General features: G+C 37.0%; 1 protein-coding gene across 7 annotated transcripts in view; it reads left to right on the plus strand.

Moving 5' to 3' along the window:
* The first annotated feature begins 401 nt into the window (after window positions 1–401).
* The window catches only part of red (LysM peptidoglycan-binding domain-containing protein red), a 147,716-nt gene continuing 131,355 nt past the window's right edge, over window positions 402–16,762 (plus strand). The window contains exons 1-3 of one of the 7 annotated variants that reach the window (XM_067761231.1): window positions 1,158–1,274; window positions 4,182–4,259; window positions 4,493–4,968. In XM_067761231.1, coding sequence (XP_067617332.1) covers window positions 4,921–4,968 — 48 coding nt within the window. In that variant the 5' untranslated portion in view covers window positions 1,158–1,274; window positions 4,182–4,259; window positions 4,493–4,920. Of the gene's footprint in view, window positions 1,047–1,146; window positions 1,275–4,181; window positions 4,260–4,492; window positions 4,969–16,762 lie in introns of those variants that run through there. The other 6 variants (XM_067761226.1, XM_067761228.1, XM_067761229.1 and 3 more) reach the window with 6 other exon arrangements.

Consider the following 16,762-nt stretch of genomic DNA (forward strand, 5'->3'; position numbering starts at 1 on the left):
GAGAGTGGTGGTACCAGCTTTGAAGCATTATCAAGAACATAAATCAGCGGGCGGCCATAACTTCCATATTAGGTTAATAGGCCTGATTAAACTCACCACGGCGACCACAAAGCTACATCTTTCAAATTATTTTGACACTTGTTGTTATGAGGGTCGGTATTTTCGACAAGTTGTGCCTTATTGTGGTTGTGGTCTGTAGTAATCAGGCTTTATGTACGACAAAATTACAGTTTAGTACACGGTGCAACGGTTTGTTGTTTGCATCGTCACACAAAACCAAACAAAAAACAATGATACGCACCATACTACCATAAGTAGGTGTTTCATTGGGGCGCCAGCTGGAACAGCTGTAGGTAGACGACCGTCAGCAAAAAGTCTCTAGTCGCTAGCCATGAGTAGTGTGGTAGTCAGTCGGTATTAAACGTGATTCGGAGTTAGTTGTGCGCGCTGCGAAAACAATACATACATAGTCATATATCGTAAGATCGTCCGTCGAGAGTAGACTCTTTGCTCTAACGATGCGATCACTAACTCACTGACTAACCAAACACCTTATACGGGAGGCAATTTTTGTATGCCTTTTTCGTCTTTTTCACGTGTTCTTCATGTACCTAAAATATATACATATTACAGTCACTGAGTGCCGGTAGAGATGTTGTAACGTAAGGCGCGCCGGTCAGACAACAGTCAAACCGATACTTTGCTTTGAAATTTGTGAGCCGGATTGGTAAATAGACAATCTCACAGTCAATTTTATGATTAAAAAAAACCACCGGGGATTATATCGCATATAATAATAAATAAAAATTATAAGTAAACAAAAAACAAACAAAAAATTCAAATACTTGTATTTGTTGCTACGCGCACCGGTTACACGAGAGTCAACAATCGCATTTGTGTATATGAAATCCATTTAAGTGTTTGAGCGAGCTTACCAGTCGACGATGATCAGTTAATTATAGAATAAATTACTTGAAGAAACGATTATTGAATGTAACTAGCGAAGAGCAAAATCTCGTTAAAGCTTACATTAGAGCAGTTAAAACGTATTACAAAATTAAATTAATTAAATTAAAATTTACAAAAAAAAAAAAACACCAGCTACTATGTAAAACACTTGAAAGCTTTAAATTTGTATAATTAGTTGCTAAACACCACAATTCGTTTTATAAATAATTATACAAAAAACATGTTTAAAAAGTTTTTCATACACTCAAATTTTTCCTCGTGCTTAGAGATGGGAAGAACCTAAATACCCAAATAGCAAATAACGGGTAAATTGGTTATATATGTTAAAAACGTGTAAATACCCAAATATTTACCCATAAGCAGAATATACACCCAGCCCAATTCTACACAAAAATTTCGTGAAAGTTTTTTCCCTTCTCCCATTCCTCGTATTCTAAATAAAAATTCCTTGTGAGTTTTTTCACTTCTCCCTTTCCTTCTATTCTGAACAATGTTCGGAAAAGCGGAAACCTATTATGGGAGAAAAGTAGGTATTATGAATGTGAGTGAGAGGGAGATTTCTCTGTCATTTCTTAGGAGTTTCTTCACTTGTTAAATTAGAGGGAATGCATCAAAATAGTTAAAGTAAATAGGTTCTTTAAAGAAATAACACTTATTTGTACAAACTTGTGCTAAAATAGTACATTCTACCACAATATTCTGTATTTTAAGTCGAAAAGTATATCATAAGCAACAGCTGATGCAGCGATCCAGAAATTGATCAAGGATTTTTTAAGAAGGCTTAAATAGATTTTGGCATTTGACGAAAGACGAAACCAACTCCACTTGGCTGCAAAAAATTACTTTGCTGAATGGAAGCAGGCAACTCCAGTGGATTTGTGTTATCCCGCCGTCTTCTTCTTCTTATGCTCCTCTGTTGATGTTGCTGTGGCACCAATTCATTACTCATATCAGTGAATACCACATGAAATGCAATACTGTACATTGTTTATATTTTATTTCTTAATTTCAAATAAATTTGCAAAAATAATTAAACTTTTAAATTTTTTCAACACAATAAGAAATGCGCAACGTAATTTCAATTGACAAAACAGCTGACTTCGAAAATTCGAAACTCCTATTCGCCAATTATTGTTCTCCCTAGGAGAAAAGAATTGGAGGAATTTTTCCGCGGGAATAAGAAAATTCGCGAGAACAAAATTCCGAAGGAATATTTAGAACTGGGCTGATCATGTTTTAGAAAATATGGCAAACAGACACACAAAATCAATACAAAGTATACCCGATGTATAATATACTTGTGGGATTCAAAAGTAGTTATTCACTGCACCATTTGTTGAATTATTTGTAATCTGTAATCCAGCATTTTTAATAAATCTTCACCATATAATGCAAACATTATTATTAACCCATCCAATATTTAATGTTAAAAAAGCGTCAGAAAAGATATCTAAATCGGAGGGTTTACAGTCAATATGAGCTCATTTGGGAGGCCAGAATGAATGTATTCCCCTTCTTGCGATGGCCGTCCTACATAAGCCATACATCGAGCCTAATTAAGAGACCGATATGACTTGTAAACAGCGCATATTTAGCCAATTTATAAAGGGATCCCAAATACATTCTGATTCCAACATTTCACAATTATTTTTGGACTTATTTTGGATTCTTAAGTTATGACAGCCATGGGAATGATTGACATTCTCAAAGCGCTCGCAACTATCGAGTCCAATTTGAGTCCAAAATATGTACATGTGAAAAATATGAGCAACGAAAATGTGATTACCCACTAGTATTCTATGACTCCAATTTGTTGACGTTATGAACAAATGAAAAATATGGAAATTATTAAATGAGGCAGCTTCGGAATAAAAATTCAGAAATTTTTCTGTAACAATTGATTCTAAATAAAAATTAATTTTAATTAAAATAAGTTGCAATTGAATGAATTAATGTTTTGCTTTTATTTGGATAATGTCATGCAATTCTTTGATCGCTTAATCGTGCTAATCAATATATTTGTGTAGATACTTATTAGTTTACTTATTTACCTTCAAGCTTCCTCTGAATTTCGTCTTTATACGAGTGTGTAGCCGCAGGATTTTTTTGGTATTCCCTCTTCATAAATTAACTTGCTTATATATCTTTTGTAATGCATAATATATAATAATTTTCTTATCTTTATTTGTCGGTTATATGTGTTCAAAATTCTTCCTAAGTACCCCGAATTCAAAATTACTAGTATAAGGCACATATGTATAGTTGATTTAAAAATCGCTCATTGCTCTGTGAAAATCGTATTCTAGGGATCAAAATAAGAAAATTTGCCGAAGGAACCATACATCTAAAACGAATTCTGATGCCCCCCCCCCCCTTTGGGGGGGACCTTTGGGTAGGGGCAATTTCAATTCTACCTGCTGTGTCTTGTGGTGGCTTAAAAAAAACAACACAAGCAATTTTACGATCTGCAATTGTGTCACAGTGATACCTTCATTTTTTAAAACGGCTGAATAAAAAACCCACACAACTATGTTTACGACATGCAAATGCATCACAGTGATGCCTTGGTTTTAAAAGTTGTAAAAACGCTAATTTCTAATAATTGTAATCAATGTAATCGATTAATGGTGCCATACCATAACGCTAACACCATAACCATACCATAGCCAACCAATTGGTTTTTGGGTTCTCGCCATATCCATAACCTAAAAATATTTGAATTGGTGAATTTAATAACTGTTTGTAGATTTTATACATTGTTTTAAATACGTTATGACTAAGAGACTAATTTTTTGTGGAATATGTTTGTAATTTTTTGCGTTTTTTTCATTTTTATGAAATTTTCACGATTTTTAGGTTAAGGCACAATTAATCGATTACATTGGAGATGGTCATGGATATGAGTATGGTTACGACTATACCGTTAGGGTTAAGGAAGTTTAATTAGCCCTTAAGAGTCATATACATACGAGGCAAAACATGAACTGTTTGTGAGCCTAATAGGAGTCATATCGTACTCATATTTCAGCTTATATGAAGCATGAAATTAAGCAAAAAGGGAAATTTATTTCCGACAAACGATCCAACGCGGAATCCTTTCGGTCTAGGTTTTTTATTCCGAATGTTGGCTGGGTAGTTTATTGAAAATCAAAAAAAAAATCTTAATTTCAAACGACGTATCAATTTTATATCTGCCTTGTACTTCCAAGCAGCCTCAATTAAAATGATTTTAAAATATCGAAATAAGAAAGATACAAAAAAGGAATATTGTGGGTGTTTTCCTGTTCAAGGTATGTACAATCCCATCTCTACTCATGCAGTGTTAGAGCGTCACCGATTTGGCACACTCAAATCCGTGGCGTTTCCATTGAAACTGTAAATTCCCATGCAGAATAATAATTTACAGCACGTAAACCACGTTTGTGTTCTCTGATGTTTATATCGCAATTGCTCGTTAAAGTCGCGAAGTGAGTTTTAGATTATAGGTGGAAGCACGTCCGTAAACAACCGTTACTTTTTCCAGCTCAAGTCGTTTACCTTTCAATTACATACGATTACAAAAAAGGAAGACATAATTAACATAGTTATCTCTTGCTAATTATCTTCAAGAATAAAAATAAAAAATTTAAAAACATCCTTCGTGTTACTGATTGCTTGGTGATTATAACCTAATCAATAAATTATTTCAACTCGCATGCGCGTATTTACAATACGGTCAATAAAAAATAATAATAATAATCAGCTGAGAAAGTCGGGCTAACGCTGGAAGTGTGAAGAAGTGAAAGACGATCGTGACTCAGTTTATTACCTACTAATAGTTTATTTGTATCTATATATTATATACATATGTGTGTATGTATGTGTATACATACAAACAAATTTACTTACCGCACAAGAAACCCAATACTGTGTGGTTTCTATAAATAAGTGCTGTATAAAAAGTACAGAAAAATGGATTATATTGTAAAAGCATATAAAGATTGGAAACTACATTCTCAGGTAAGTTCAACGTAATTACACGTGCGCCGGTAGGGTAAATGTAACAGTGAACACAATTTTATTTTGTTTCAGTTTTTATACTCAGCGTGCTTTGCACACAGAGTATATTAACTTTGATCAGATAACGGTTGGTTGAACAGGTATAAAAGAATCGAGATAGATATAGACTTCCATATATCAAAATCATAAGGATCGAAAAAAAATTTGATTGAGCCATGTCCGTCCGTCTTGTCGTCTGTCCGTTAACACGATAACTTGAGCAACTATTGAGATATCTTCACCAAATTTGGTACACGAGCTTATCTGGATCCAAAATAGATTGGTATTGAAAATAAGCGAAATCGGATGATAACCACGCCCACTTTTTATATATATAACATTTTGGAAAACACAAAAAACCTGATTATTTAGTAAATAATACATCTAGAATGTTGAAATTTGACGTGTGGACTGATATTGAGACTCTTGAAAAAACAATTTTTTTAAATGGGCGTAGCACCGCCCACTTGTGATAAAGTAAATTTTACAAATGTAATTAATAATAAATCAAAAAACGTTAAACCTATCGTAACAAAATTTGGCAAAGAGGTTACCTTTACTATAGGGAATGCTTGGAAGAAAAATTAACGAAATCGGTTAAGCACCACGCCCACTTTTATATACAAGATTTTTAAATGGGTCGTGGATGAATAAAATAAGCTATATCTTTGCAAAAAAGAGCTTTATATCAATGGTATTTCATTTCCCAAGTGTATTTATAACAATAAATAGGAAGAACTTCACCACTGCCACCGCCCCTTTTATGACTAAGCAATTTTCTATGTTTCGGGAGCCATAACTCGAAGAAAAATTAACGGATCGTAATAAAATTTGGTACACAAATTTCCCCTATAGCAGCAAATATTTCTAGAAAAAAATGGACGAGATCGGTTAAAGACCACGCCCAATTTTATATACAAGATTTTTAAAAGCGTCGTGGACGAAAATAATAAGCTATATAATAATAAAAATAAGCTATATATAGCGAAAAAAAGCTTTGTATCAATAGAATTTTACTTTCTAAATTGAATTATAACATTAAATTGCAAAACACTAAAATTTTTGAAAATGGGTGTGGCACCGCCCCTTTTATGACTAACGGATCGTAATAAAATTTGGTATACATTGGTAAAAATGGATGGGATCGGTTGAAGACCACGACAACTTAGATATAAAACAAGTTGAAAAGGGTCGTAGACTAGAATAATAAGCTATAACTTAGCAAAAAATAGTTTTGAATCAATGATATTTCACTTATCGAATTTTATTGTAAGAGGAAATGGGGAGACATTTTTTTTAAATGGACGGTGCCACGAGTTATGTAGAAAAGTAATTTATCTGAAATGAAATGTACAATTGAAACTCACGCTGGGTATATAATGTTCGGTTACACCCGAATTTACACACCTTTACTTGTTTTTAAATAAATTATGTTTATTTCATAAAAAAATGGAAAATTTGTAATTGAAAAACGCGATTTTTTTAAATAAATTACTTCATAAAAAAAAAGAAAATCTGGTTAAAAAAAAGGCGCGATTAAAATAGAGTGGACGTTTTTTATTTATACATATTTTGTAGTCTGGTAGCACCATTTTTGCTCAATTCACTGCGTTTTCTTGCATTTTTTGGTAACTTTAATATTAATATAAGCCACCCCTCCCCTTCCCACCACTCACAACCTCCTCCCCCTGGTCCTTTAATGTATAGTCTACCCCAAAATTTTATTTTTTGCAGTTTTTTTAATTGTTTCTTGCAAGAATAACGGCAGTTGTTTGAATAGTGTTGTGTCGGGTATCCGAAAGGTATGGCTCTTTTTGAGCTTTCCAGTTATCCGGCCGAATAATTGTAATTTTTCGAACCGATTCTGGATAAAGATTTATATGCATTTAATTTAAACTTAGGTTAGTAAGTTTGTGCTGTCTGGTCCGTGAGGACCTCAGATAGACTGAATGAGTCCATAGTATTTCCAGAAGTTTGCTCAACCACCAAAAACCCTATAAGAATCCAGGACCTATGTTATAGAACAACCCCTTCGTATTGGCTAGAAGCTTTCTAGGACCTATGCTACTTGCTGCTTCTAGACCTGATATCTGTGCCACTCCTAATAGCTGTAGTTTCAGCCAGCGTACACGACTTGCTCGATCGTTTCCTCCTCAAACCCGCAATTTCTATGTCTGATATCACTGACAAGACCTCATTAAAAAGCATGTGACGCCACAAGGCGCTTTCTAGTGAGAATACCCATCATGAGCCTACAGTCCCCTCTTTTCAATGATAAGAGTTACTTTGTTAATCTAAGGTTGTAAGACCTGCGCACATGATCTTCGATACTTTGCAGCCTCACACTTGGTTCCACGCCTTTCCTGCTTGGTCGTTTTCTTTTATTCTCGCCCAATCTAATTGCAAGGTCTACGGTACAAGCTTACGCCGATGCGCCCTGTTTAGCTTGCTCATCCCTTTTTTGATTTCCATCTATTCCCATATGCCTTGGTACCCAATGTAGGTATACATATATTTCGCCCTATCCCGAATCTTCTGAAGATATCTTACACTCTAACACACTTTTATATGTAGTGCTATGACAGATTATAGCCTTATTTGACGCTTGTTTTAGCTGTTTTCTTCCAGTGTTTCTACTGCTTTAGTAACGGCTACTACTTCCGCCTGAAAAATCCTGATTGCTTGTACGAATCATGTGTCATTTGAGCGCCCTTCCTCCAACCTCCATCTCTATCGTGGCAATACCACTCCCTGGAGCGTGCCCCTGTCCACCGATTTTGTGGCCACATGCCATGTAATCTTTCTGCAATTAAGTATGAAGCTGATCCATCTAGTTAAGGCTGGACATTGTTAAAAGCTCCCCGCAATGCCTAAAAGGAATCCTAAGGAGTACTCCTTGTAGTCCAAAGCTTTCTATATGTTCAAAGATTTTGAACTGAAATGATATTAAGCTAATGGGTCTGTAGTCTTTGGGATACAATTAACCATTCTTCCACGTCTTTGGTAGAAAACGACACCAGTAGTTCTCCAAGAGTTGCGTACATGGTTCAGTCTAATACACCCGTCGAATATTGTTTAAAGCCGTTCCACGATCGCCGTATTCGAGATTGGTAGCAGGGCAGGGAACAAATCATCTAGGTCCGGAAATCTTCACCGCCCATTCGATCTTTGTATCAGTGATCAAGCCCGTCACTAACCGCTATACCATGTAAGTGTTGCTTACATACTCTTCTGTATAGTCTCCCGATGGGAAGTGTGCGTCGAGAAGCGCTTCAGGGGACCCTTTACTACTACGTGGCCGTTTCCCATTATCTTTCTTTGTTATTCCCTGGACTTTATTTCCCTTATCTAGGACTTTCCCTTCCCCAACCACGCTTTTTCGCTGGGGACTCTGCAAGCATGGACTCATCCGACCATATTTTGCATAGGGGTTGACGCATGCGCCCCGCGCCTGGTGATTTTTAGCCGGGATATTGCCATTCTCACTTCGTCATAGTCGGGTGCCGTAACATGTTTTCCATCATCGGCGATTTATGTATCGGTTTCGTTTTCTCTCTCCCTAGTTAGCAATGTTCCCTCCACAACTTAAGCACAATCTGTACGTCAGTAACCAGGTCGCCATTATCGTGCCTGCAGGAAACTACACCGGTCTTTAAACCTTTCGTCATCCGCCAGATTTTTGTTAGAGTTTTCGGGCGTTATTACTTTCAGCCAGCCTATGAATTTCCTTCCGCACATACGCTGTTCTGTCTCACGTTTTTTACTTCTAAATAGGCGTCTCTGTTCCTTCTTCACCTCACGGTAACGCTTCAATATACCCTGCGTCCGTCTTTTCCGAGGCAGCGCGGGCTCGCTTGAAACGCATGATGTCAGCTGCGGCGGTACGTAATAAGAAAGATATATGCTCCCACTGCTCGGTCATATCGTCAGCTCGAATATTGCAGGTGTGAGTGTAGTCATCAGCTGTCTGTTTCGTGAGCAGATTTTCGACCGAAAACTTTCCTTGTATTATTGTGCGCACTTTCCTTGCTACAAATGGTGTTGTACGTATCTTGGCTGCCACATGGTAGTGGTCCGAGTGGATATTTGGACCTCGCGTAGTGCACACATCCAGGAAACTGGTACTATGTCTGCCGTCGATAACTCCGTGATCGATTTGGTTTCGTGTTCTTCGATCATGCATTTTTATGCTGGAACCTGGTACTGCAAGAACCTGTTAAGTAAATCAGCCTCAACATGTTGGGAGACATTTTTCGACTGTAAGACCAAAGATCCGTTCCTTGCGCATCCTGGCATTAAAGCCTCCCAGCATTTTACATTTCTCCTTCTAACCTTATTTTTCTGTACTGATTTCATCATGGCTTGGTATCATGGATGTTTGGATTATTGGAGAGTAAAAGTTCCCCGGAGGATTTATCGCAAACCGTTGGCTCAATGGCGACTAGATAATAAAGAAGGCACTTGCGGCTGAGCTGTTAGTGAGGACTTAAGCGTCATATGTTTTGCAAACTTTTCTAAAAAAAACTTTATTTATATATGTATATTGATAACGGGTTCACCATAAGACCCTTGCAGAAGAAGAAAGCAGACTACCAAGGGAGGCACGATTCACTTTGGCGCAACTTCGTTCTAGATACTGTAATAGGTTAAAATCTTCCTTGTCCAGAATCAACCCCGATATACGTAATGTATGTCCTGTATGTGATGTGTTCCCAAATGACACTAACCATATTTTCAATTAGAATGTGGAACCTTCGCCTCTAATAGCCTTCTTTAGGCTCCCGTTAGAGGACTTTGATGACAGTTTGTGAATGGACGCACCTATTGAGTGGGGCGAAGCACTTTTAACAAAACAACAACAGCAACTCGAACAAAGTTTATGCTTATTCTAAAGCAAATCGATTGCTTAGTGAGATACCTTAACCCTTATGAGCGATCCATGAATTACGCGACGGTCGTTTTGCTGCTTTTTGACGCCCCTCCATCCATGTGGAAGGAGCCGTGACACTCGCTTGCTGTCGTCCTATATAGAGCGTGACGACAACCTGACATTTCTTATCGCTCTTTGCTATTTTCGTTCATCAGCAGAATAAATTTCGAATTATATGCCCCGTCAATGGAATAGGGGAAAACACATTTAACACTTTAGCGCATAAAGTAGTAAAAAGTTAGTACTGTTATCTATTAGGAGATTATAGACTTTTGTAAAGCAGAGGGAAGGCGACATTTTCGTTTAGGAAAGAAAACACCAAACGTTTGGTTCGCCTTCGGTTCAACAACCTTCCTTTAGCTGGTGAAAAGGTACCAAGTTGCAAAGCGCCCATGCTTGCTTCGATAAAAGCAAATACTTTGTATTGTTCTCGTTCACTGTAGCGCTTACTACTTTTGCCTCTTTATCCTTGCCAGAAAAGTTAGTACTGCTGGCCCGTTTGCTAAAACCAACCATAATTTTATCGTCACTGCCGCAAGGATAGTCAGATTTAGCATTTTGCTTCATAGTAAGTCGCTTTTCTGTTGTTGTTGTTGTTGTGGCGAAAGGACACTCCCCGAAGGCCTTGGGGAGTGTTATCGATGTTGTTGTTGTCGTAGCGATAAGGATACTCCCCGAAGGCTTTAAATGTAAGCCGCAAGTTTAAGTTGGCTGATCACTGCAGTGTATTCCAAGCGGAAGTTGCTGCGATTAAGGATGCGGTGGATGGAATGCTATCCAGTGCTACTACGGTTAGGGAATTTAACATCTACTCTGATAGCCAAACGGCTATCAAGGCCGTGAGCTTAACTACAGTGCGATCGAGGGTGGTCTGGGAGTGCCTGACCTCGCTTGCGATTCCATCGAATTATTTTACAATTAAGTTTATCTGGGTTCCGGGCCATAGTCATATCCCGGGTAACTGTCAAGCGGATCTTTCAGCCCGCATCGGTACAACTGAACCGGATGAAGATGGCGTCAACAATTACAGGACGTTCAGACTACCTGACTACGTATCGGTGCTTCGTAGAGGCTCTTAGAGTCACAATAGAAGTGGATGGTTGGCGTAAGGGTGCCCAAATGTCGGACGTGAGAATACATGTGTACACGGAAGTAGTAGAGTCTGCGATATACTATGCTGATCCGGAAATTAACAGATCCTACAAGCTTACAGATCACTGTAGCGTTTTCTAGGCGGAAGTAGTAGCGGTAACCAAAGCAGTAGAAACACAGGAAACACACAGCTTGAACTGTAACCGCGTCAACTTTTGTATTGATAGCCAAGCAGCAATTTAGGCAATAATCTCGCATAGAACAGCATCTAAAAGTGTGTTAGAGTGTAATCAATCCCTGGAACGAATCGGGATAGGGGGAAGCATATATCTTAATTGGGTCCCAAAGCATATGGAAATAGATGTGAATAAAAAAACGTATGAACTAACTAAAAAGGGCACATACCTCCAATCTTGCTCCGTGGACCACCCAATTGGATTGGGCGAGGTTAAGAGAAGTCAAGAGTTGCACATGATCGAACAAGCGGGGAAGGCATGGACTCAAGCGCGGAGCTGTAAAGTGTCGAAGGTAATGTGCAGGACTTACAATCTTAGACTTACAAAGTTACACCTTTCATTAAAAAATGAGAACTGTAGACTCATGATGCGTATCCTGACTGGGCACTGCATTTTGGAGTCACATGCTTTTAAATTAGGCTTGGTCAATGATAGCAGATGTAGGAAGTGCGGTTTACAGGAGCTTGTGCCTTAGGCTTGCCATGCTAAGCCTCTTGCTATTAAGAGTGGTACAGCTGTTACATCTAGGACCTTGAAAACTTCTAGTATTTGCCAAGAGGACAGAAATTTACAACAAAAGTCCTAGTTTTTAATAGGATTTTTCAATTCGATCGTTAAACAAACTTCTGGTAACACTACGGACTGAGTCAGTCTATGCCCGGCCAGTTCAACCTTTCCTAACCTAAACCGTACATAAGAAGTCATTTCAGAGAAATTTTGGAGGAAGGTTATCCTTTCAAATATTTATATGCTTTGTGAAAATAAACGGAATCGGTTTACGACCACGCCCACTTTTAAAGAAGTCTCTACCGAAACTTTCGATTAATGGAAAAAAATCTATAATTCATTACCAAAGATCGATAAATTGATGAAACTTAATATGTGGGTTGACTTTATGACAAAAAATTAAAACTTAGTGAAGTTTTAGAAAATAAGCGTGGCACCGCCCACAACTTCCTTATTTGTTTTTATTCCAATTATGCGTTTTTTTAAACTGAAGTAATTAGCACAACAGTTTTTGTGTTATATCCCCCGCAATTAAATTATACAAATTTTGAAGCATTTCGGGATCACGAGACACTAGGGTGAGCATAAAAGAAAAAAGATTTTTCTAATAATTTAAAATATTGTTGAGGACATCGAAAAAGTTAGCTTGTAAAAGTTTTAGCTTTTAATTTGAATGTTACAGTATGATTCTCGTTTTAACATACAACCTACTTAGGAAATTACTTATTACTTCCTTTATATTAGTTTCGTTTGATGTATTCCACCAACTTCCAAATTGGAAACTCTTGCAATCCATTTTTGAGTAACTTCCCGGAAAGCTAGAGTCTTGAAACTTGGAACACACATCGAAACTCGGTGACAATTCAACGTGAGGGAAAAAACTTTGCTAGATAGTCCAGGGATCGTGAAAACTCTAAAAAACATCCAAACTTGGAAATTCTGCTTTCGAGTTTTAAGAAACTTACCGACATGTCAGAGATCTCAAACTTTGAACGAAGATTTGAGGTAGAGTCTTGAAACTAAAAGCATAATTCAGAAACCGAAGACAATGCAACATGGCGGAAATTTTTTTTGCCAGGTGGTCCAGGGATCGCGAAAATTTAAAAAAATTTCCGAGCTTGGAAATTTTGGCTTCGAGTTTTAAAGAACTTTGAACATAGTTTTAGGTTTTATTACGTTGTAATATTTAGGATAAAAAAAAATTTTCTCGATTGTACAGGGAGCGAGATATTTAGAGATATTAAAAGGTCAAGGCTATTTGAGTAATTTACCGTAGATCTATATTCTTGAAACAAAGAACATACCTCAAAACCCCATGACTATGCAATATCAGGGAAAAATATTTTCGCTAGGTGGTCCAGGGATCTTTAGATTAGGTTAAATATAAAAAAATTGTCTGAAAAAATTTTACTTTAATTTTACGTTTTAAGGAACTTCCTAATACCTCAGAGACCTGAAAAGTTTAATGAAACTTGGGGCTTTACAAGATTGATATATTTAGGATAAACAAATTTTCTAGACGGAACAGGGATCGAAATATTTAGAGGTTTTAAAAAGTCCATTTGGAATTGTGGAATCATGCGATCTATTTTTAAGAAACTACTCACTGAGCTACAAACCTTACACATAGTTCAAGCCATCTTGACAATGTAACAAAAGGAGAAAATAAATAGAAGATACAAAATTTTTAAGTACTTCCTTTATATAAATGGACCAAAAGAAACGAAAAATGTATGTTTAAACAAAGACATATTCTTGTTGCACTTCGGTATTTTAATAACAAAAAAATTTTTATGAGGTCCTAAATAGGGTTTCGTGTAATCCTTGCCTTAGTCCGGTAATGTGCACTCCACTTTTATACATATTGTGCCGAATATTGGCATCACTAAGCTGAGTAAGTGAGTAAGTAAGCTGATACTAAATAAACACGCAACAATAAAAACAAGAAGCAGCCACTCGTATATACATGAACACATCAATCATCATTTACACACATATATAGAAGGCAACGAAGATATTTCACGCTCACACTTGTGGTCACCAGTCGGAGTAGTTGCTTACACATACACACGCATATGACTATGAGAGAGGCATAAACTACAAATATACATGTAGCTCAATTACAAGTAGGAGATACAGCAGTTCTAGAAGGCGAAACGTCTAGACTTTAGTAGAAATATGCGAATGAAGCAACAGAGAGTATAAAAGCAGCGCAACTGAGTAATCAGTAATCAGTTTGATTTAAACGCGCTATTAGTTGCGAAGTGAAGTATAATTGTGAAGTATAATTGTACTACTCCCAAAGTAGAATAATAAAGACCATTTTGCAATACAGAATATTGGAGTGATTTATTCAACAGTTTAGCCATTCGAACGTTTGCATAAGGTTTGAAATAAGCGGAATTTCCCAAAATTTTTTACAATATGTGTGTTCCTCATAAAGTTATTAAAACTTTTTATATCGCAGTTGAACAAGATTATGTCTTTTTTTAAACAGACATTTTTCATTTCTTTTAGTCCATTTATATAAAGGGAGTACTTACAAATTTTGTATCTTATTTTTAATTTAAAGTTACTTGTGTTTAATTGCATATTGTGGTGAATACATATATTTTTATAGGAAATGGAAAGATCTACAAAAAAATTTTTAGATGTTTTTTTATAAGTAGACTCGTTTAAAAATTAATCCAGATTGAAGGTAAACCTCGCAACTTCTACAATTATTTCAACTTCATCACAATATAATCGCTCAAAAACAGAAAATATCATATTTTCTATGAAATTTATCGTTCGTATTCGTCGTGAGAAAGTTCCTAAATTCGAATATAGTGAAATTCGTCTTATGCCATTTGAAGCTAATTTGAAATAAATAGGCAAGTTGACATTTTTCCAGGTTACCGTTTTCGACGTCCTCAACAATATTTTTACTTTAGCAAAATGAAAAAACGAGATATTTTTATTTTATGCTCACCCTAGTATACATAAACTCACAGAATTAAAACCATAATTAGTTCCTGAATTATAACTTAAAATAGAGTATTCAAATAGGAACAAATACATTTATCAAAGAAAAGTAACGCGATAATTAAAGTAAAAGTATTGACGTAATTAAAACCCCACATATTGGGCCAATCGCTAATTATTTAGGAGAAGAAACCTAAAGGCTTCCATGGAAAGTTTTTGAAATAATTACGACTAATTGCAGCGCGGTATTTCTCAAACGAATTGAGTAAAATCGCGTTTTGTTTGAATAGGCAGACTTAGTTGGAGTGATTAACCGAATAGTCGATTGAAAACAAGAGCCCCAATTAGTTTCCCCTAATCATAAAAAATACGAAACACTTTCCTATACAAATTTTCCATTATAAGAGCTATAATTATTTTTTATTTTTATGTTTAAAGAATAGGACCACGTTTACTAATAACAATATTATTGGCTGTCAAATTTTCACGTTTCTCTTTTACTTCGTGCCTCAATTTGGAGATGACCTAGAGATGGTCCTTGACTTAGGAAAAAAATTGCCATCTCTAAAATTTATTGATAATTACCAATGAACGCTACCGCACTTGAAAAGGGAAGCGAGACGCCTGTATAAAAAGAAAAAGACAGACAAGAAGGCATGACCTCGAGGAGCTTGAGCTGCTTGGTATAAGGAATAATGTCCGCAAATTTTACCAAAAATTCGACCTCAGACATAAGGTTTAAAGCCTGGGGCAAAACTCCTGTAAAACCAAAAACGGTGACCATGTAACCGATTTCCCGAGAGTGCTTAGGTTATTGAGGGAATGCTCCTAAATGGAGAGAGCGATGAAACTCCCAGAGACGTTGATAAGCCCGTGCCCGCAATGGATGATTGTGGAATAAATGTTCTCCCACCCGACTATGAGGAAGCAAGAACAGGGATAACCAGATTAAAAAGCAACAATGCCCTGGGTGCTAACGGGCTACCTGCCGAGCTATTGAACTCCTATGCCGTCGGAATTCTGCCTGAAAAATTGATTTCCCGTTTCCAAAGAAATCTGTCCACAATGGACAGGGATATTTTGAAGTCATAGTTCTGCCTCTTTCTGTATTAGAAAAGGGAAGGGAGGTATACTTACTAAGACACTAAGTTCATCAGCTGGGGACGTTCTCATTTCACCCTGCTTAGTTTTGTTATTGCTGTTTTTTGCGTGAACTTCAACCACCAATCTTAGTAAGCATATGTGTCTATTGACTTCACAACAGTATAAAATGTCCTGTTAGCGTTAAAATGCGGGTTGCGGGTTGTAAGGTTTACTTACGCGAGGATTATAACCGATTATAAAAAACACTTGCACTTGTTTTTCTTTGTTTAATTACTTTTTAGATAAACGGAAGTAGCCATTGTCAGCTGACAGTCAGTGCTGCCAATGCCACTAATTGACGTTTGATATGATTACATATAGAGATGCCAATTAGGCGCAAACATGCCGGCCGCCTTGAACGACCGTTCAAAATTAGAAAAAGGTACAAAGTATTTAAAGTTTACATCAATAAAATTCAAAGTGAAAAAATGTCTGTTTTTGTTGGTAATAATGATAGCTTCTCAATAACTAGGTCTTAGCAGCTCTCCTTCGGATGTTCGTAGGTTGACAATTCGTACGCGATCATCTGAGCCGGTATAGCTGTCGAGAACTCGACCAATTTTCCATTTAGTGGGCGGAGCGTTGTTGTCGTGTATAACTACGACATCATCTCGTTGTAGGTTTTGCGTTGGACGAACCCACTTCGATCGTCGCTGAAGATTAGCGAGATATTCGTCTCGCCATCGCTTCCAGAAGTGCTGCCTTATTGCTGTGATTGCTTGCCACCGTTGATGAAGGTTGCCCTTGAAAGGTTCTGTGTCAAGCTTCGGTAACCCCTTTATTGGTTCGCCAATCATAAAGTGCCCAGGTGTTAGCACTTCGAAGTCTTGTATGTCAGAAGGTATCCAGCAGAGTGGTCGAGAATTGACGCATGCTTCCACCT

The sequence above is a fragment of the Eurosta solidaginis genome, chromosome 1, assembly GCF_040869045.1.
Source record: "Eurosta solidaginis isolate ZX-2024a chromosome 1, ASM4086904v1, whole genome shotgun sequence".
Classification (NCBI taxonomy): domain Eukaryota; kingdom Metazoa; phylum Arthropoda; class Insecta; order Diptera; family Tephritidae; genus Eurosta; species Eurosta solidaginis.